At 42.7% G+C, this 23,335-nt stretch overlaps 1 protein-coding gene across 1 annotated transcript; it reads left to right on the plus strand.

Annotated features, from left to right (window-relative positions):
* Positions 1-2,806: 2,806 nt before the first annotated feature.
* Positions 2,807-19,301, plus strand: LOC121394770 (mucin-5AC-like). The gene is made up of 4 exons (XM_041566696.1): positions 2,807-3,382; positions 5,415-7,235; positions 17,722-17,822; positions 18,124-19,301. The coding sequence occupies exons 1-4, from the start codon at positions 3,331-3,333 to the stop codon at positions 18,220-18,222; spliced, it is 2,073 nt and encodes a 690-aa protein (XP_041422630.1). The 5' UTR covers positions 2,807-3,330; the 3' UTR covers positions 18,223-19,301.
* The last annotated feature ends 4,034 nt before the right edge of the window (positions 19,302-23,335 follow it).

Consider the following 23,335-nt stretch of genomic DNA (forward strand, 5'->3'; position numbering starts at 1 on the left):
TTACCAATGCGGCTCATCATTATCCAAGCAGTGAAATATTTGATGAATAACCTGAATGGTGTCTTCCCCAGATACAAAAAAAATGGGCATTTAATATAGACGGTCTTATGGTGATACATAATAAAAAAGTTCTGTCTTGCCCTTCCATCTCCATGTTTCCATGTTTTATCATCTTGAGCTACTGTCTCAGCCTTAACTTATTGTCCTCATCTTGCACTATGGTTCCTATCAAACCCTACAGCCTCCATCATGTCCTACTGTTGCTTATTGCCTCCAAGATGCCCTGACATCTCCATCTTGCCATGTTCTTATCATCTTGCCCAACTGTCCTTCTTTTACTCTACTGTTTCAATGTGTTAGGAATAAATGCTGGTATGTGTGGAACCTATGAGCTGAGTAACACGCCCATACAAGAACTGCGAATTATAAAAATATTTATTAAAGAAAGAATGAAAATGGGTTTACAGAGAGAAAAAAACAAGTTCAAGTTCAGGCAAAGGTCTTGCCAGCCAGCAAACAAATTCCTTAAAACAGGCCGAGGGTCAAGGGCGGGTGGTAGCCTAGGACAGCAGAGGACTTGTACAGTCAGGAAACAGACCAAGGTCAAACCAGGGAGTCAGAACCAAAGGGAACAGGGACAGGAGCAAGATTTACAAGGCAGGAGCAGAGTCACAGGAACATTGTTGCAGGAACAGAATCAGGTTCACTATACAAGGTCTCAGGAACTCATGGCTTAGACATGGACAATTGGCCAATGATCCAGCATCAGGTGATTGGGGGAGGCAGGCTTAAATAGTTACTGCCCACAGCTGGAATGTGGGTGTTGATAAGAGAATATTGACCTGTAGGCAGAGTCACAGTTGATGTTTTCTCAGTGTCAGGCTGATGCTACACTGCTTCTTGTGGTTTAACTAGGAGGATCAGAGACAGATATATAACAGGTCCCTGTTACGAAACCAGGAAGTTCTTGACACAGCATTGTCCTATTGCCCTGATCTTGCACTATGGTTGCCATCATACCCTACAGACCTTATTGTGTCCTACTGTTGCCTTACTGCCTCCAAAATGCCCAACATTTCCATCTTGCTATGTTCTTATCATCTTGCCCAACTGTCCTTCTCTTGCCCTACTGTCTCAGCCTTGTCTTATGGTCCTCATCTTGCGCTATGCTTGCCATCATACCCTACAGACTCCATTGTGTCCTACTGTTGCCTTACTGCTTCCAAGATGCCCAAACATTTCACCTTGCTATGTTCTTCCCATATTGGCCTACTGTCCACCTCATCTTGCTGCTGTATTTGCTACATTTCACTCTTCTTACCTGCTGTGCTACAATGACCCAATAAGTGTAGAGCCAAGGGCCGGCACCCTCTACTTACTGATGAGAAACTGTCAAACTTCTGAAGCAAAGTTACCGGCATTGTGATGAGAATAAGGAGGCAGTGCTGATACCTGATCCATTGGCTTCCGAGAAATGTAATTCATGTTTGATGTTTCTATTCAGTGAGAAAGCAAATTCCTGAGAGAGCAGAACAAATAAAGATGAATAATAGAGTCACTCCGCACGTTGTTTATAGAAATACACAGGGTTGGTATGAGATGTAAATAAGTGCGTTACTGTAAGGACTGAAAGAAGAAACTGATCAAGTAGGAAAGTGACCAACTGAAATACAGTTCCCATTCAATACATGACACCCAGGCCAGTTAATAGGAAAGTACTTGGGGAAAGTGGATATTTTGGACAGGAATTCTAGTGGATTAAGTGTATAACTTAAAAACCCGCACATATAACCACTGTCATAAACAGAAATGATTCAGCGCTAAATTATAATTCACATGTCTGTCAAGGGAATCCTTACTATGTATGTGCAGTACATACTATTGACTGTCCAATACACATTGTCAATTGTAAAACTTGTTACTCAAATAAGGAGCTTTACTTTAGCAAGTTTTTACTATAATTTTATGTATCTCTGTTACTATAGGCACTGCTGTTCTACTATCTCTGCCACTATATTTGCTGCTGTCCTGCTATGTCTGCTACTACTAGTCCTGCCATGCTACTATTGCTGGTATTATAGATGTTACTGAGCTGATAATAGTCGGGGGATTTTGGCTCAGCCATTGTTCAGGTCAGAGGACTAGATACCATGACCCCTATAGTATCTTGAGCACTCAAACCCACTGGAGTAGGGACTGATGGGAATGTGATAGGGACCTTAGATTGTAAGCTCACTGGGGCAGGGACTGATGGGAATGTGATATGGACCTTAGATTGTAAACTCCACTGGAGTAGGGACTGATTGGAATGAGATAGGGACCTTAGATTGTAAGCTCACAGGGACAGGGACTGATGGGAAAGTGATAGGGACCTTAGATTGTAAGCTCGCTGTGGCAGGGACTGATGGAAATGTGATAGGGACATTAGATTGTAAGCTCACTGTGGAAGGGACTGATTAGAATGTGATATGAACCTTAGATTGTAACCTCACTGGGGAAGGGACTGATTAGAATGTTATATGAACCTTAGATTGTAACCTCACTGGGGAAGGGACTGATGGGAATGTGATAGGTACCTTAGATTGTAAACTCACTGGGGCAGGGACTGATGGGAATGTGATAGGGACCTTAGATTGTAAGCTCACTGGGGCAGAGACTGATGGGAATGTGATAGGGACCTTAGATTGTAAGCTCACTGGGGCAGAGACTGATGGGAATGGTGTATAATTTCTGTACAACATTGTAGAATATGTCAGCTCGATATAAACAGATACTGCCCAGCGGTGCCCTAATCACCCCCACTACACCCCCCCCAGAGACAGTGGTATATATTGTGTATATAGTAATAGTGTAATAATAAATGTGATAAATAGAGTATTGCTGAGTGGGAGGACAGAAGAGCATAAGGAAAACTGCATATAATTATAGAGAATTTCTCTCTGCTGATTGTGAGTAAAGGAATGAGCAGTGTAATTCCCCCGGGCAGGTACAGAGGCAGTAGGTGTGCGAGTAATATCCTGATATCATGTCGGTTGTATTTACCCTTCAGTTGTGTCTCTGCTCTGTTCCGCCCCATTAACAATGTCTCTGCCAACCCCCGAGCCCTCACTCCTCCTGCACTGACTGAATGGGAGACTGAGCTGAGCGCAGAGACAACTGAGGGCAGAGACAACTGAGGGCAGAGACAACTGAGTGTAGAGACAACTGAGCGCAGAGATAACTGAGGGCAGAGACAACTGAGGGCAGAGACAACTGAGTGTAGAGACAACTGAGCGCAGAGACAACTGAGGGCAGAGACTGAGCAGCAGGAGATACAGAGATAATCAGGACATGGCTGGGCTCAGGTTCCGAGTGGCTTTAGCCTTCTTGCTGATTCTGGAGGGTAAGTGTCATGAACATTATTTATTTGGAATTCAAGTGCAATAGGCTTTGTCTAGTTAACCCTTTGAGTAACTTTGAGTAAGTCCCTGCACTGGCTGTTCTCCATTTGAGCTTCAGTCAGCAGTGGAGACTATTACTGGGCATTTATTATTCTTATAGTTATTATTTACACTTGGAGTTTGGTAGGTGAGTGGGGTATAAGGGGCAGTAAGGGCATTTACTGATCAGAACACAGAGGACACATTACTGTATCATTCTCATTACCTACAGCAGGAAAGTCCCGCACACAACTTTTGTTGGGAGTTATAGTTTAACAACATTTGGATGAACACAGGTTGTACCTACAGACCCGGAGACAGAGCCACAAGAGCTTACAATCTAACAGGAGTTTAACAATCACATATAAACAAGGAAAGTGATGAATAAAGGGACAGACTCTAATGTAAGGGTGTTGCAGAACTTGCTCTATGCGCAGAACAAACTGGATCAGGTTGAGTGATCCCAAACAGCAGCACAAGCCGCTGTCACTGTGTTTTACTCACTTTTTACCGATATAAACAGGGTTTATTGCCCATGTAATACATACGTTTTATATATAAGCAAATACAGGTTACTTACAGGGGTTGTTCACCTTTAAATTAACTGTTAGTATGATGTAGAGAGGGATATTCTGAGTCAATTTGCAAATGGTTTTCAATTATTAGTATTTGTGTTTTTTTACTTATTTAGCTTTTTATTCAGCAGCTCTCCAGTTTGCAATTTCAGCGGTCTGGTTGCTAGGGTCCATATTCCCCTAGCAACCATGCATTGATTTGAATAAGAGACTGGAATATGAATAGGAGAGGCCTGAATAGAAAGAGGAGTAATAAAAAGTTACTCCATCATTTGTTTTTAGATGGGGTCAGTGACATCCCGTTGAAAGCTGGAAACAGTCATGGAGAAGAAGGCAAATAATTCAAAAACTTGAAAAAAAGAAAAATGAAGACCAATTGAAAAGTTGATTAGGATTAGCCATTCTATAACATACTAAAAGTTCATTTAAATGCAAACCACCCTTTTAAATGGGTTGTTCACCTTTAAATGAACTGTTAGTATGAAGTAGACACAATTTGCAAATGATTTTCATTTATTAGTATTTGTGGTTTTTGACTTATTTAGCCTTTAATTCAGCAGCTCTGCCGTTTATAGTTTCAGCAGTTCTACAATCATTTGATTGATGTGAATAAGAGACTGGAATATGAATAGGAGAGGCCTGAATAGAAAGATGAGGAATAAAAAGTAGCAATAACAATACATGAGCAGCCTTACAGAGCATATGCTTTCTAGATGGGGTCGATGACCCCCATTTGACAGCTGGAAAAAGTCAGAAGAAGAAGGCAAATAATTCAGAAACTATATAGAACGAAACAATACAGACCAATTGGAAAGTTGCTTAGAATTAGTCATTCTATAAAATACTACTAAGTTAACTTAAAGGTGAACCTCCCCTTTTATGTGTCATGAAGTTTTTGTCTTATATTCCCCTAATACCCGTGGGAAGTTTTTGTGGAGCTAAAGCACAATAACCTGACTCTGGTTTTGTTTAGACAACAGCAACTTCCTCTGAAATAACTCTAAATCCACTGAACAAAGAGGAATTTAATTTAAGCCACTTAAAATTTACATTTCCTATTCTTGTTGGGTTTAGTTGCCCTTTAACCACCGGAATTAAAAAAAAAACTGGCTGAATTTGCTGTGAGTGGCCACGGGGAACGTGTACAGGGAGGATTTTTAATTTGGCAACTTGATTATTCATCTCATTATTACGGAGACTGCTCTTATATCCACAGGCCAGTTCCTTCTCACAATTCATCTTTCTATGGAAATTATGAAACTGGGCTCTTGTTTTTGGTTTTCAGCTTCAAGAACCAATTGGGTCGCACAGTTTAGGGAACTATCAAGCCACACAGCATACAACAATGAATTACTAAACAGACGTGTAAAGTCTGTTATAAATATCATTTCATTTATTTTTAATATTTTGTTTCCTGCAGCAACTGCTGTAACTGAGACCACCTCAGAATCTCCTTCTACCACTGAGACCTCTAGCCTCATATCCACTACTACTACAACTGAGACCACTAGCCTCATATCCACTACTAGTACAACTGAGACCACTTCAGTATCTCCTTCTACTACTGAGACCTCTAGCCTCATATCCACTACTACTACAACTGAGACCACATCACCATCTCCTTCTACCACTGAGACCTCTAGCCTCATATCCACTACTAGTACAACTGAGACCACTGAGACCACTAGCCTCACAACCACTGCTACTACTACAACTGAGACCACTTCAGTATCTCCTACTATCATTGAGATCACAGCCCCTACAACCCATGCTTCTTCAGTTGAGACCACCTCAGTGTCTCCTTCTACCATTGAGTTGACACCTACTACTTCAGTTGAGACCACTTTCCCATCTGGACTTGAGACCACTTCAGTAGACGCTACAAACAAGAGCACTGCTGCCATAGTCCCAACAAGTGAAACTGAAACAACATCAGAATCTACTACTGTAACTGATAGCCTCATAATACGTACTACTATATCGGAGACCTCTTTGGCATCTACAACATTTGAGACCACTTCATCTAAAATACCTGAGAAAGCAACCCCAAGTGAAACAACTTCAGCATCAACTTCAACTATAACTCCTGAAACATTTACTATAACTAAGTTCACCACCCCTGTAGCACTTGCTTCAAATGAGACCATTTCAGTACCTACTACTTTCCCATTTGTAAACAATACTGTAGCTGAGACAACTCCAATATCTAATGCAACAAGTGATACAACTTTAATGTCTAATATAAGTGAGACCCCTTCAACATTTCCTACAGCTGTAATTAATACTACAATCATAGCTGCTACAAATGAGACTTCTCTGGTGTATACTACAATACTGGAGACCTCCTCAGCATTTACTATAAATGAAGGCAGCACTCTAGTACCCCCTGCTGAGACAACTGAGACTACTTTAGTATCTGTGACGAATGAGAGCAGTACCCTAGTACCAATGTCTAATGCAACAAGTGATACAACTTTGCTATCTACTATAAGTGAGACCACAGTTCCTACAACCCAAATTACAATCACACCTGCTACAACACAGGAGACCTCTTCAGCATCTTCTATAAATGACAGCAGCACTCTAGTACCCCCTTCTGAGACAAATGGGACCACTTTGGTTTCCATTAGAAATGAGAGCACAACTCAAGAGCCCCTTACTTGGACAACTGAGACCACATTAGCATCTATTAGAAATGAGAGCACCACTCTAGAGCCCCTTACTTGGACAACTGAGACCACATTAGCATCTATTAGAAATGAGAGCACCACTCTAGAGCCCCTTACTTGGACAACAGAGACCACATTAGCATCTATTAGAAATGAGAGCACCACTCTAGAGCCCCTTACTTGGACAACTGAGACCACGTTAGCATCTATTAGAAATGAGAGCACCACTCTAGAGCCCCTTACTTGGACAACAGAGACCACATTAGCATCTATTAGAAATGAGAGCACCACTCTAGAGCCCCTTACTTGGACAACTGAGACCACGTTAGCATCTATTAGAAATGAGAGCACCACTCTAGAGCCCCTTACTTGGACAACTGAGACCACGTTAGCATCTATTACAAATAAGAGCACCACTCTAGTATCTTTTCCAGCAGATACCACTACACCAACAACCACTAGTACAACTGAGACAAATTCATCATCTCCTACCACAACTACACCAACCATGACAACAACTCTTACAAGTTCAGCATCTACAACTACTGCAACAGAGACCACCATTCCATATTGTGAGTAGAGACCTTTGTGGCCCTATATTTAGTATTTTTACTATACCATAAAAGGTGATGTTTGATTTGTGAAGAATAATTATGTTGTGTTGAGGTTGGACATATCTGCCTCTACTTTAAGATTAACGAGAATGTTTGACGTCAAGTTGAACCTTCTAAACGTCTCTCTTTATAAAAGTTTAAGGCAGTTAGTGATTGACTTTTGGTTTTACCTATAGACAGTAGTAATAGACAGTAGTAAGAGCACGTTGGTGGTTCCACCTTTTGGCTGTAGGTTGTGTTTCAACTCATTAGTAACCAGTAATGTGGCCAATGTTCCCCAGGGTGACATTAATCTCCTATAATTAAGCAACAGACAGAACAGCGGAATGAGGTCAATTAAAATCCCACTGGTAACATTTGCATCTGATAACCCTCCAATCAGATGACTGCTTTCAAACAACGACCAATTGCAACTGTTTTTGCTGGATTTTAACAGTTGTCCTCAATGACATGCGTCTGAAAGCAGCTCTTGTCAGGAGAAGGGCAATTGTAGGAGTTTTGTCCCCACATATTTGGACTTTTAAAAAATGCAGAAACTCCCGGAATTTCTCTGTGTGCTGTTGCTCTAATAACAATGAGTCAGGGCAGTTAATGGTAGGGATGTAGCGAACGTCGGAAAAAAAGTTCGCGAACATATTCGCGAACTTGCGCAAAAATGCGAGCGGTTCGCGAACGGTTCGCGAACCCCATAGACTTCAATGGGAAGGCGAACTTTAACATCTAGAAAAGACATTTCTGGCCAGAAAAATGATTTTAAAGTTGTTTAAAGGGTGCAACGACCTGGACAGTGGCATGCCAGAGGGGGATCAAGGGCAAAAATGTATCTGAAAAATCTGCCTGTGTGTGCTTGGAAGAGATAGTGTAGGGGGAGAGCTGTTAGTGATTTCAGGGACAGATGATAGTAAGCTTGCTGGCTAGTAATCTGCTTGATACTGCTCTGTATTGGAGGGACAGAAGTCTGCAGGGATTTGAGGGACATTTTAGCTTAGGTAGCTTTGCTGGCTAGTAATCTACTGTTCTCTTTAAACAACTGCCATACGTTGACCTTGTAGGCATTGTTTGCCCAGTTTTTTTGGACGCAGCCACTGAAGCACAGTTGCCAGAAAAAATATGCCATATAAATGCTGAAAATAGTAATTTTTTCGCCATACGTTGACCTTGTAGACATTGTTTGCCCAGTTTTTTTGGACGCAGCCACTGAAGCACAGTTGCCAGAAAAATTATGCCATATAAATGCTGAAAATATAAATTTTTTTGGTTGCAGCCACTGAAGCACAGAGGCCAGAAAAATTATGCCATATAAATGCAGAAAATATGCATTTTTTTGGTCGCAGCCACTGAAGCACAGTTGCCAGAATAATTATGCCATATAAATGCTGAAAATATAAATTTTTTTGGTTGCAGCCACTGAAGCACAGAGGCCAGAAAAATTATGCCATATAAATGCAGAAAATATGCATTTTTTTGGTCGCAGCCACTGAAGCACAGTTGCCAGAATAATTATGCCATATAAATGCTGAAAATATAAATTTTTTTGGTTGCAGCCACTGAAGCACAGAGGCCAGAAAAATTATGCCATATAAATGCAGAAAATATGCATTTTTTTGGTCGCAGCCACTGAAGCACAGTTGCCAGAAAAAATATGCCATATAAATGCTGAAAATAGTCATTTTTTGCCATATACGTTGAGTCAACGTATGGCAAAAAATTACTATTTTCAGCATTTATATGGCATATTTTTTCTGGCCTCTGTGCTTCAGTGGCTGCGGCCAAAAAAACTGGGCAAACAATGCCTACAAGGTCAACGTCGTTGACCTTGTAGGCATTGTTTGCCCAGTTTTTTTGGCCGCAGCCACTGAAGCACAGAGGCCAGAAAAAATATGCCATATAAATGCTGAAAATAGTAATTTTTTTGGTCGCAGCCACTGAAGCACAGTTGCCAGAAAAATTATGCCATATAAATGCTGAAAATATAAATTTTTTTGGTTGCAGCCACTGAAGCACAGAGGCCAGAAAAATTATGCCATATAAATGCTGAAAATATAAATTTTTTTGGTTGCAGCCACTGAAGCACAGAGGCCAGAAAAATTATGCCATATAAATGCAGAAAATATGCATTTTTTTGGTCGCAGCCACTGAAGCACAGTTGCCAGAAAAATTATGCCATATAAATGCAGAAAATATGCATTTTTTTGGACGCAGCCACTGAAGCACAGTTGCCAGAAAAAATATGCCATATAAATGCTGAAAATAGTCATTTTTTGCCATACGTTGACCTTGTAGACATTGTTTGCCCAGTTTTTTTGGTTGCAGCCACTGAAGCACAGAGGCCAGAAAAAATTAAACCAGTAGGGTTTGCACCCTAGTTTGTAACGGTGGCGGAGGGAGGAGGAGGACGCTAAAGGACAGCTGTGTGTGGAGTCATGAGGCTTGAAGAGAAGGACAGCTGCATAGAAGTCAGAACAAGTCTTCCGGCGTGCAGTAACCCTCCGAGATCCACCCCTCATTCATTTTAATAAAGGTCAGGTAATCGACACTTTTGTGACCTAGGCGAGTTCTCTTCTCAGTTACAATCCCTCCTGCTGCACTGAAGGTCCTTTCTGAGAGCACACTTGAGGCTGGGCAAGACAAGAGGTTCATGGCAAATTGTGACAGCTCTGGCCACAGATCAAGCCTGCGCACCCAGTAGTCCAGGGGTTCATCGCTCCTCAGAGTGTCGATATCTGCAGTTAATGCCAGGTAGTCCGCTACCTGCCGGTCGAGGCGTTCTTTGAGGGTGGATCCAGAAGGGTTGTGGCGCTGCCTTGGACAGAAAAACATTTGCATGTCTGACGTTACAGACTGGCCAAAGGGCTTTGTCCTTGCAGGTGTGCTCGTGGCAGGATTACTGGCACCTCTGCCCCTGGAATGTTGATGAGTTCCTGAAGTGACATCACCCTTAAAAGCATTGTACAACATGTTTTGCAGGCTGGTTTGTAAATGCCGCATCTTTTCGGACTTGTGGTATGTTGGTAACATTTCTGACACTTTATGCTTGTACCGAGGGTCTAGTAGCGTTGCGACCCAGTACAGGTCCTTCTCCTTAAGCCTCTTGATACGGGGGTCCTTCAACAGGCATGACAGCATGAAAGACCCCATTCTCACAAGGTTGGATGCAGAGCTATCCATCTCCGCTTCCTCATTATCAAGGACTGCATCATCCACGGTCTCCTCCCCCCAGCCACGTACAAGACCAGGGGTCCCCAAAAGGTCACCACTAGCCCCCTGGGAAGCCTGCTCCTGTTGGTCCTCCTCCTCCTCCTCCACAAAGCCACCTTCCTCCTCTGACTCCACTTCTGGCACCTCTCCCTGCGTTGCAGCAGGTGCCTGGGTTCGTTCTGGTGATTCCGACCAGAAATCGTGCGCTTCCAGCTCCTCGTCACGCTGGTCTACAGCCTCATCTGTCACTCGTCGCACGGCACGCTCCAGGAAGAAAGCGAAGGGTATTAGGTCGCTGATGGTGCCTTCGGTGCGACTGACCATATTTGTCACCTCTTCAAAAGGTCGCATGAGCCTGCAGGCATCGCGCATAAGCACCCAGTAACGGGGGAAAAAATCCCCAGCTGTGCAGATCCAGTCCTACCACCCAGTTCAAAAAGGTACTCGTTGACGGCCCTTTGTTGTTGCAGCAGACGTTCCAACATAAGGAGCGTTGAATTCCAGCGAGTCTGGCTGTCAGAAATCAAACGCCTGACTGGCATGTTGTAGCGCTGCTGAATGTCAGCAAGGCGTGCCATGGCTGTGTAGGAACGTCTGAAATGGGCCGACACCTTTCTGGACTGGGGTGAGAACGTCCTGGAATCCTGGGTACTTGGAGACAAAACGTTGGACTATTAAATTTAACACATGTGCCATGCAGGGCACATGTGTTAAATTGCCTAGTCTCAACGCTGCCAACAGATTGCTTCCATTGTCACACACCACTTTTCCGATCTGCAGTTGGTGTGGGGTCAGCCACCGATCGGCCTGTGACTGCAGAGATGACAGGAGTACAGATCCGGTATGGTTTTTGCTTTCCAGGCACGTCATCCCCAAGACAGCGTGACAACGGCGTACCTGGCACGTCGAATAGCCTAGGGGGAGCTGGGGGTGCACAGGTGTGGAGGAGGAGAAGGAGGACCCAGCAGCAGAGTAAGAAGAAGAAGAAGACGAGGTAGAGAGCGATGGAGGAGTAGAGGTGGTGGCAGAACCGCGTGCAATCCGTGGCGGTGACACCAACTCCACTGTTGTTGTTGAGCTACCCATTCCCTGCTTCCCAGCCATTACCAAGTTCACCCAGTGGGCAGTGTAGGTGACATACCTGCCCTGACCATGCTTGGAGGACCATGCGTCAGTAGTCATATGGACCTTTGGCCCAACACTAAGTGACAGAGATGCGGTAACTTGGCTCTGCACATGTTGGTACAGGTGTGGTATTCCCTTTTTAGAAAAAAAATTGCGGCTGGGTACCTTCCACTGCGGTGTCCCAATTGCTACAAATTTGCGGAAGGCCTCAGAGTCCACCAGCTGGTATGGTAAAAGCTGGCGGGCTAAGAGTGCAGACAAGCCAGCTGTCAGACGCCGGGCAAGGGGGTGACAGTCAGACATTGGCTTCTTACGCTCAAACATGGCCTTCACAGAAACTTGGCTGGTGGCAGATGACTGGGAATGGGAACAGGTGGTCAAGGTGGAAGGCGGAGTGGAGGGTGGTTCAGACGGGTCAAGGAGAGCAGAGGTAGAGCAGTAAGATGCTGGACCAGAAGGAGTGTGGCTTTTAGTTTGCCTGTTGCCTTTGAGGTGTTGCTCCCAAAGTGCTTTGTGCTTGCCGCTCATGTGCCTTCGCATAGAAGTTGTACCTATGTGGCTGTTGGGCTTACCAAGGCTCAGTTTCTGACTGCACTCATTGCAAATTACAATGCTTTTGTCAGAGGCACACACATTAAAAAAATCCCACACTGCTGACTTTTTGGAAGTGTGCGATCTGGCGGTAACAGTAGAAGTTGGCGGAGTTGGCGGTATTGGCGGCAATGGCGGGTGCGTTGGCCGGCTGAACACAGGTGCCGATACATGTTGTTGCCCTGCTGATCCCTGCGGGCTGTCCTCCCTGCTTCTTCTAAGTCTTATTCTCCTACTGCCTCTCTGACTCTCCGTCTCTCCATCTGAACTACCCTCCTCTTGCTCTCTTCTACTAGGCACCCACAAAACATCAATCTCCTCATCATCATTCTCCTCAGATGCATCAATTTCTTCTGACACATCACAGAAGGAAGCAGCAGCGGGGACCTCCTCCTCATCACTCATTATGTCCATCTCTATCGTGTTCTCTGCCAGAATTAAATCTGGTGTAAGGTCCTCATCTCCTTCATCTTCTTCTGGCAATAATGGTTGCGCATTACTCAGTTCAAGAAACTCATTGGAAAATAACTCCTCTGACCCCAGTGAAGAAGGGGCACCGGTGGTGGAGGAAGTGTTACGTGGGGTGGCCATAGCAGTGGAGGATGAGGAGGATGTTGTGGTAAAGTTAGAAACGGTAGAGGATGGGGTGTGCTGTGTAAGCCAGTCAACTACCTCTTCAGCATTTTGGGAGTTCAGGGTCATTGGCTTTTTAAAACTGGGAAATTTGCTAGGGCCACAGGATTGCATAGCAGCACGGCCCCTAGCACGGCCTCTGCGTGGCGGCCTGCCTTTGCCTGGCATTATTTTTAAAAAAACAACAACAACAACAAAAACTCAGTTGGTTTTTCTGGAAACGATAATACACACAGCTAGATGGCGGGTTGAAGAAAACACTGTGCAAATAATGCCTACAAAGTCAACGTATACACTACTACAGCGGTGGATACGGATTACGTAAAATATATGAATGCTGCTTGAAAAAAAGTAACTCAAGTGGTTTTTCTAGAGACGATAATATTATCAATATTTAGACAAAATGTGAACAAGGTCACACAGCTCGATGGCGGGTTGAAGAAAACAGTGTGCAAATAATGCCTACAAGGTCAACGTATACACTACTACAGCGGTGGATACGGATTACGTAAAATATATGAATGCTGCTTGAAAAAAGTAACTCAAGTGGTTTTTCTAGAGACGATAATATTATCAATATTTAGACAAAATGTGAACAAGCTCACACAGCTCGATGGCGGGTTGAAGAAAACAGTGTGTAAATAATGCCTACAAGGTCAACGTATACACTACTACAGCGGTGGATACGGATTACGTAAAATATATGAATGCTGCTTGAAAAAAAGTAACTCAAGTGGTTTTTCTAGAGACGATAATATTATCAATATTTAGACAAAATGTGAACAAGCTCACACAGCTCGATGGCGGGTTGAAGAAAACACTGTGCAAATAATGCCTACAAGGTCAACGTATACACTACTACAGCGGTGGATACGGATTACGTAAAATATATGAATGCTGCTTGAAAAAAAGTAACTCAAGTGGTTTTTCTAGAGACGATAATATTATCAATATTTAGACAAAATGTGAACAAGCTCACACAGCTCGATGGCGGGTTGAAGAAAACAGTGTGCAAATAATGCCTACAAGGTCAACGTATACACTACTACAGCGGTGGATACGGATTACGTAAAATATATGAATGCTGCTTGAAAAAAAGTAACTCAAGTGGTTTTTCTAGAGACGATAATATTATCAATATTTAGACAAAATGTGAACAAGCTCACACAGCTCGATGGCGGGTTGAAGAAAACAGTGTGCAAATAATGCCTACAAGGTCAACGTATACACTACTACAGCGGTGGATACGGATTACGTAAAATATATGAATGCTGCTTGAAAAAAAGTAACTCAAGTGGTTTTTCTAGAGACGATAATATTATCAATATTTAGACAAAATGTGAACAAGCTCACACAGCTCGATGGCGGGTTGAAGAAAACAGTGTGCAAATAATGCCTACAAGGTCAACGTATACACTACTACAGCGGTGGATACGGATTACGTAAAATATATGAATGCTGCTTGAAAAAAGTAACTCAAGTGGTTTTTCTAGAGACGATAATATTATCAATATTTAGACAAAATGTGAACAAGCTCACACAGCTCGATGGCGGGTTGAAGAAAACACTGTGCAAATAATGCCTACAAGGCCAACGTATACACTACTACAGCGGTGGATACGGATTACGTAAAATATATGAATGCTGCTTGAAAAAAGTGACTCCGGTGTTTTTTCTGGAGACGGTAATATTATGGATATTTAGACAGAATGGGAACAAGGTCACACAGCTCGATGGCGGGTTGAAGAAAACAGTGTGCAAATAATGCCTACAAGGCCAACGTATACACTACTACAGCGGTGGATACGGATTACGTAAAATATATGAATGCTGCTTGAAAAAAGTGACTCCGGTGTTTTTTCTGGAGACGGTAATATTATGGATATTTAGACAGAATGGGAACAAGGTCACACAGCTCGATGGCGGGTTGAAGAAAACAGTGTGCAAATAATGCCTACAAGGCCAACGTATACACTACTACAGCGGTGGATACGGATTACGTAAAATATATGAATGCTGCTTGAAAAAAGTGACTCCGGTGTTTTTTCTGGAGACGGTAATATTATGGATATTTAGACAGAATGGGAACAAGGTCACACAGCTCGATGGCGGGTTGAAGAAAACAGTGTGCAAATAATGCCTACAAGGCCAACGTATACACTACTACAGCGGTGGATACGGATTACGTAAAATATATTATGGCTGCTTGAAAAAAGGGACTCCGGTGTTTTTTCTGGAGACGGTAATATTATGGATATTTAGACAGAATGTGAACAAGGTCACACAGCTCGATGGCGGGTTGAAGAAAACAGTGTGCAAATAATGCCTACAGGGCAAATAATGCCTAAAAGGTCAACTTATACACTACTACAGCGGTAGTAAAATAAAAAAAAGTAAAATAAAAAAAAATGAATATTAAAAAAAAAAAATTAAAGTTGGTGCTGCTGAACTACTAGGAGCAGCAGATTAGCACACCAGTCCCACTCCCCAACACTGCTAGACTAATAGCACTGGGCTCTTATAGTAGTAGTAGTAGTAGTAGTAGTAAAACAACAAAAAAATAAATAAAAGCAGTCCTTACAAGGACTACTGTTATTGCAGCAGTCAGCAGATGAGATCAGAAGCAGGACAGCTGCCCACTGCAGCTACATACAGAGCACTGCAGTAGAAGGTAGATTACTAGCCAGCAAAGCTACCTAAGCTTAAATGTCCCTCAAACCCCTGCAGACTTCTGTCCCTCCAATAACAGAGCAGTATCAAAACGATTACTAGCCAGCAAACTTTCAACTGTCCCTGAAATCACTAACAGGCAGCAGCTCTCTCCCTACACTATCTCTTCAGCACACACAGGCAGAGTGAAAAAACGCTGCAGGGCTTCGGTTTTTATAGGGAAGGGGAGTGGTCCAGGGGAGAGCTTCCTGATTGGCTGCCATGTACCTGCTGGTCTGGGGTGAGAGGGCAAAAAAAAGCGCCAACAATGGCGAACCCAAAATGGCGAACGTCGCGCGACGTTCGCGAACTTCCGGCGAGCGCGAACACCCGATGTTCGCGCGAACAAGTTCGCCGGCGAACAGTTCGCGACATCTCTAGTTAATGGATCCCATAATATATCTTGGCTGAGACAGGTGCCCAAACCGGTATTTTCAGTGTGAGCAGCTTCCTGGTTCCACAGTTTTGAGAATAACATTAAGAACCAGCTTTTTGTACATCCCATAATAGTCCCTGCTTCCATGTGCCCAAACCAGTTCAGTCAGTGTCCCAGATACAGATCACAACCAAATAATATAAGTTAAAGGGGAAGTTACGTCAATTATTTTTAAATAATGTACCTGGGGTTGGAATTTGCAGTTGCTCTACGTGAGATACAACAATTTCTTACTAAAACACAGGAATTTGGCTGTTAAAGTTCCACCGGGTCCACGGGGTCATTTCACTGACCTTATATTACTTACTAAAAAGGCATCCGGCCCTTTCTTTAATCGATCGAATGTATCTGCCATTACAGTCACATCACTAACACAAAATAATGGAATAGATTGGGGGGTGGAGTAGAACCCACAGCTGAGGGGGGCCCCACACAGAGAAGGGGACCAGTTAGAGCCACACGCCCCTGTCCTCCTCCCTTACAGACACACCCCAGCACTGAGAGGTAGTGAATGAATTGCCAGGCGCGAATTCACAGTGAATTTCTGCGTTTTACAGCCAGCGAATAAATTTGTGAAAATGCCGAAAAAAAAATCAGCAGTGTCAAAAAATTTTTTGTAAACATAAAAATAGTTGTGCACATAAAAATTTTGTGCGTCAAAATTATTCAGACATCCATTGACTTTAATGCATTTGGACAAAATAGCTGTGCGTATAAAAATTGTTGCGAGCGTCAAAATTGATGCGTGTTGAAATAATTTTGACGCCCATGGACTTCAATGCATTTCGTGAATTTTTCCTTGTTTCACAAATTTTGCGGTAAACGGGACAAATTCACTACTTAGAGGTGCTATAGGGACTGTGATTTACACCTGATTTGGGGAAGGGTATGTTTGTGTGGCAGTTACACAAGTCTCTGATGTCTTAGATAAGAAAATGTGTCCTGTATCATGTGGGGCATTCTGAAAAACCAGCTCCAGCTCCAGTCTGGGGGAAAGACACAGCAAAGCTGCCTGTGCTCATTGAGAGGATCGGAATCACCACAAGATGTGACTGGTTTGACCGTCTGCTTGTTAAATAGGCAGCGCACAGAGATTGATTGCGGCTAAATCCAACCACCAAATCCAACCATGTTTTAAATCTTGGCAGAACCAAGCTGGTCTCTAGGGCGGAACATTATGAATATCCTATGTCACCAACACTTTCCCCCAAATTGGCTAACGCTTTAGTCTGGCATGTTCACTTGGATGTCTGTGGACCATAGGCACCACCCATGGTATTTTGTGACCCTCAGGGTCACTCTATAGTCATCTATCTGTGACATCACCATGTGATCGGAAGTCTATGAATAGGTTATTAGGTTCTCAGAAGTTGAACAAAACTTCCCTAAGTCCTTCAGATATTGCTAGTAGGGCAAATTGGTCACCCACTATACAAGCAAGAGGTCATCTATGCAGGAAAAAACAAGACTTTTAGGGCCAGTAGGGGTGACGGTGAGACTCTATATATTATGGGGTGTTACCCCAATGCCCAACAGACAAGGGGTTTTCTTGGAGCACTTGGCTATTGTCTGGTTTACAGTAGAGTCGCCCGGGTCTCCACTGCTGCTCTGGGTTGGAAGGGGGACGTAGAGGAGGGAGAGTGCAGGCCAACTCCCAAATACTGCAAATTCTGGCTTTGGTAACTCATTGTTGTGTCCTTCACCCCCAATCATGTCAGAAAGCTTTAACCTATTTTTCCTCCTTCTTTACAGTCACAAACAAAGTCGTGCTGAAAGTCAAGTTGCAAGACTTATTCATATACTCACCTTCAAGCTCACCCTCAGAAAGTGTAATGCGGAAGTTTGTAAATAAGGTAGGTGCTAAATCTTATCAACAAACTCAATTTATCATTATTCCACCCTTCTATCCACCCCCACCCACACCACCTAACCTATGAACTGTTAGGAGCCTCTTGTCGTCGAGAAGGTGGCAAAGTAATTGGATCTGGGTCCGATTTAGGCAAGATTTGGCTGATCTGGGTTACTAGACTAGGGTACATTCCAATATATGTAGGTAAATGAGGTTCAGGGAGTTTTAAAAGGAAGGGAATTGTTTGTGTTCCCCAGTGGTTTGCACTGTAGTCATTCAGGTCTTCTCCATGCTTGGTTCCACAGATCTGCTCCAGCTTCCCCTCAAAGCTACAGGCCGGAGGTATTAGATTCACCTGGAACGGCATACATCAGGACTGTGCTTCTGCTTCTGCTCTGAGTTAATGAGATCTCAGCACAATGGCACTGCCTCCGTCTACACTTCTCAAGGACGACCATCGGTGATCAACCCATCCTACAGAATACCTGGGCCCCAACAAACAGCACGGACTCTGTATAACAGACCAAATGGATCCTTCTACATGATAGTCAATATGGTCTCTAGAAACAAAATGGACAATGGAAATGAGACAGATGGACTTTAGGGTTTGTAGGTATGGGGGCAATGGGGGTCTTTGAAAAAACAGACAATTTGAGAGTCAAAATGGACAAATATGTCTCCTACAACCCTCACCTCTCCCACTTCAGTCTGCCTTAAGTTCTGAAGTTCTGCTATTTTAAAAGAGACCAGGTCCCTCCTGTGATGAAATCTTTATCATGGTTTCCCATTAACGTCTTCCCATGACTTTCCCTTTCATCTGCTCCTCTAAAAGCCACTGCCTGGGCACATCCCCCATTAACACTGCTGTTTCCCACCTTCTCCCTGGGATCTCATCCCTGAATTCCTTCAGAGAGACAGAGAAGGTCTCTTCATAACTAGACTCCAAGCCTCCATCAAGACACCAGTGCTTCGCCCATTGTAACCTGCAGCTCTTATTATGCTCATATTTGATTGTAAGCCCTTTGGGGCAGAGGCCTCCCTCCCTCCTTCTTCTTAGCACTTAATCTTGAATGTAATAGAATTTTTGTATTTATTTATTTTCTATTAATGTATTATTCTACTGTACAGCACTGTATATACAACTTGCTCTATATAAATAAATACACACACACACACACACACACACAACAACACAACCTAAACATATGCAACAAATCCCGTAGAAGAACTCCTTATTGGATAATAGAAATCAACAAGATCCAGTGATAGACATTTCTCTGTTGATCTCTGTCGCCATCTGAAGGTGAATCTCGGAAGTGCAGGTGGTTAAACCACTGACTTGCTTAAAGGGATATTTCACTTTTCCAAAACTTGACTAATTTTCTAATAGTATAGCAGAAATAATTCCGTTGATTTGTCTTTTCTATTTACTGTTCCTGTAAAATTTAAGAATAAATCAGTTTCCTTTTATTTGGCATGAAAACAATGTGATTGTATTAGTAACCCCAGCATCTAATGCATCTGTTTATTGAACCTCGGGGAGCAGCAGGGGCTGCTGGGAAATGTAGGAGCAGGGGGTTTGGTTGCTGAGCTGCTATTGGCCGAGAGGGGGAAGTTAATTTGTCTTTAAAGCTTTTAGGAAAATAGTAACAAACAGCAAATAGAAATTAATTGAGGATTTTTATGATTCGTAGGAAATCGAAGTATTTTTTAAAGGCCACATAGGAATACAGGGAGGGGTCAGGATGGAGGTTATTATCTGGGTCAGATTTTTGGGCCCAAAATGATGCAGAGTTTATGGGGGGAGTGGGCAGGTCGGGTGTATTTGGGTGGCACAGCTCATGCCTTGGTCTATTCATTTGAGCGTTTTTTAAAATAGGGGCCCCAAACAGAAATAGTTTGTCACCCACTAGAAATAGAATGGAAAGGAAAGACATACCTCCAACTAGTGATGGGCCAGTTCGACAAAAAAATTGCGAATCCCTGAGAAATTTGCGAAATGGTGAAAAATTTGCGAAATGTGAATTTTGATGCCTGCGTCAATTCTGACGCTTGCGTCAATTTTGATGCCGGTGTTAAAGTCAATGGGCATCCGAATAATGCGCCATGGTTTTGACGTGAGCAACTTTTCCGGCACGCGTCCAAAATTTTTTGACCGCCGGAGAATTTTCTCTGCAGTTTCACAAATTTATTTGACAATCACTGCTCCCTACATTTTGGAAACAGAAAGAGAGACAAAAAGAATCGGTAGACGGCGAACATTTTTTTGACCACGCCTATTTTTGTTGCCACACCCCCATGTTAATTTTACAAAATTTTTCGAGTTATGAAAGTTTGAACAAATTTCTGTGGTTTTTATGTGTTATTACAGTTTTGCTAATGAAGGTGAATTGCCCTTTAAGCTGCAAGACCTGCTTATCTTAAATTGTTACAATTGTTTCTTTGCTTATCTTAATTTGTTACAATTGTTTCTTTGCTTATCTTAAATTGTTACAATTGTTTCTTTGCTTATCTTAAATTGTTACAATTGCTTCTTTGTTTATCTTAAATTGTTACAAAAGTATCTAAGTGCACCTGCCACGTATTCTGGGCTCTCTGCCAAAAGCCAATTAGGTTTTAGAAACTTTGTATCTGTCTCTGGCTGTTCAGTGCAGGAGATCAAAGAGAAAGTCTGGCCATTTCAGTAACAAACCCTGGACTGCAGGTTGAGCCATCAAAATCGGGACTATCCTTTTAAAAATGGGACAGTTGGGAGGTATGGAAAGGAGCAACAGTAAACAGCGCTGATACAATAGGTCTAAAGCTGAATATTGTTGGGCCGACATTGGCTCCAGGACTGATGACCCCGGCAGCAGTGTATTTAGGGATTAACCCCTGCATGGCAATGCTACACCATACGGGAGTGCTAGTCTCCTGGCAGTTGTAGTGGCAGGATCAGGGACTATGTTGTGTAAAAAGTGGGGTGAAGCATTACAGGTGATGCTGCTCATAACAACCAATCAGATATTAGCTTTTGTTTTCTAACTGTTGAAATCTAATTGCTGATTGGTTGCAACATCACCAGTAATGCTCCACTTTTACACAGTCTGATAACTATTCCCGTATGATATGGAGAGTATTTAGCACAATTTTGTTGCTGCCCCCCTGCAAGCTGGAAATTGTGCTGCCTGAAAGGGACACTTCACCTTTAAGTTAACTTTTAGTATGTTACAGAATGGCTCATTCTAAGCAACTTTTTTTTCATTCTTTCTTTTTATAGTTTTTAAATAATTTCCATTCATTTACCGACTCTTTCCAGCTTTCAAATGGGGGTCACTGACCCCATCTAAAAAACAAATGCTCTTTTAGGGTCAAGGCACACGATCAGATTTGGGGAAATAAGTCGCCCGGCGACATATCTCCTCTTTTTCAGGGCGACTTATCTCCCCAAACTGCCTCCCGCCAGCTAGAATGTAAATCACAGACAGGACGGCACTCGGAGCGCTTCGTTTTCCGAATTTGTCTCATGAGGAAACTTTGGGCGACTTTGGAAAAGGAGCGCTCCGAGTGCCGTCCTGTCTGCGATTTTCATTCTAGCCGGCGGGAGGCAGTTTGGGGAGATTAGTCGCCCCGAAAAAAGAGGAGATATGTCGCCAGGCGCCTAATCTCCATGAATCGCAGCGTGTGTCTCTGCTCTTAGGCTACAAATTTGTTGTTATTGTTACTTTTTATTATTCATCTTTCTATTCAGGCCTCTCCTATTCATATTCCAGTCTCTTATTCATATCAGTGCATGGTTGCTAGGGGAATGTGGACCCTAGTAACCAAACTTCTGACATTGCAAATGGGAGAGCTGCTGAATAAAAAGCTAAATAACTCAAAAACCACAAATAATAAAAATGAAAACCAATTGCAAATTCTCTCGGAATATCCCTCTCTACATCATACTAACAGTTAATTTAAAGGAGAACAACCCTTTAAACTCACTCACAGCTCATTTGCTGAATGGGGTGATTAATGTAATTCCTGGGGGGCAATATGGAGGGACCTCATGAGTTTGAAAAGGAGTAAAATATCACTTAGCAAAATAAGTGCTCAGACTAATCCCATTATCCCTTTATCCCACTCAGCGCCTAATAACACTTCTCCCTCAGGCTTCGCAGTTTATTAATATTGGGGCTAGTGATGGGCGAATTTGTCTAGTTTTGCAGGAAAAATTGCAAATTTTCCCGTGAAATTTGCGAAACTGCGAAAAATTTGGAAAGTGTAATGAAGTCAATGGGCCGTCAAAATTATTTTATTTAACGTCAATTTTTATACGGACGCCTATTTTGTCCAAATGTATTAAAGTCAATGGGCGTCCGAATAATTTTGATACCCGCCATTTTTTATACGGGCGACTATTCTGAAATGCTTCCACTTTTTTTGACGGATATTTCGTCAGTGAATTTTCATCGCATTTTTGCGAGTTTATTTGCCGGCAGCGAAAAGCGAAAATTCATTACGGATTTGCGCCTGTCGAATTTATTCGCCCATCACTAATTATTGCCTCTCATTATAAACAGCAGGAGGGACAATAGTCTGAGTAACAACCTGAGTAACAAGGGGAAGGCTCTTATGTCTGTATTGTCTGTATTGGGGTCACAGAGAGATGAGGAGAAGCCGGTTGTGAGTGGGGTTTGGATTATAATCATTAGTAGAACTAATAGATCCAACCTGCACCATTGCCTTTATATTACCTCTATCTGTCCCAACTGTCACTACTATAAACTGCCTTTATTAACCCTTAGAAGCCCAGTGGCTCATCGATCAGACAACAATGTGTTTAAAAATCATTTGCATTTGTTTTGGAAAATGTTCCAAAATCCGTGCCAAATGCTCATCCTGATGCAGCAACTGGTCACATGGGGAAAGCTTCACATTTTCTAAAAATCAATGTAAAATACTGAAGCAAATGAAAAAAATCCAGGATCATTTGCCATAGAGGAAGGCTGAAATCTGATTGGTTAGATAGAATAAATGATACAGGTGGGGGGGGGATGGTTGATACAGGCTAATAACTGATCCTACTGTGTGTGCATGAATATGATAGGGACCTTAGATTGTAAGCTCACGGGGCAGGGACTGATGGAAATGGGATAGAGACATTCAATTGTAAGCTCACTGGGGCAGGGACTGATTGGAATGTGATAGGAGCCTTAGATTGTAAACTCACTTAGGCAAGGACTGATGGGAATGTGATAGGGACCTTAGATTGTAAGCTCACTGGGGCAGGGACTGATGGGAATGTGATAGAGACTTAGATTTTAAACTCACTGGAGCAGGGATTTATTGGAATGTGATAGGGACCTTAGATTGTAAGCTCACTGGGGCAGGGGCTGATGGGAATTTGATAGGACCATAGATTGTAACCTCACTGGGACAGGCACTGATGGGAATGTGATTGGATCTTTAGATTGTAAGTTCATTGGGGCAGGGATTGATGGGAAAGATAAATATGCTAAATAAATAAAGGGTAATAATACTAATAGTGGGATG

Source organism: Xenopus laevis, chromosome 6L, assembly GCF_017654675.1.
Source record: "Xenopus laevis strain J_2021 chromosome 6L, Xenopus_laevis_v10.1, whole genome shotgun sequence".
NCBI classification, from domain to species: domain Eukaryota; kingdom Metazoa; phylum Chordata; class Amphibia; order Anura; family Pipidae; genus Xenopus; species Xenopus laevis.

What these genes read in the sequence shown, in the direction of transcription:
- LOC121394770 (XM_041566696.1), top strand. Translation starts at nt 3,331, where the DNA reads ATGGCTGGGCTCAGGTTCCGAGTGGCTTTAGCCTTCTTGCTGATTCTG. An exon ending in AGAGACCACCATTCCATATT is followed by an intron (nt 7,236 to 17,721) that starts GTGAGTAGAGAC and finishes CCTTCTTTACAG; the next exon opens with TCACAAACAAAGTCGTGCTG. An exon ending in TGCGGAAGTTTGTAAATAAG is followed by an intron (nt 17,823 to 18,123) that starts GTAGGTGCTAAA and finishes TTGGTTCCACAG; the next exon opens with ATCTGCTCCAGCTTCCCCTC.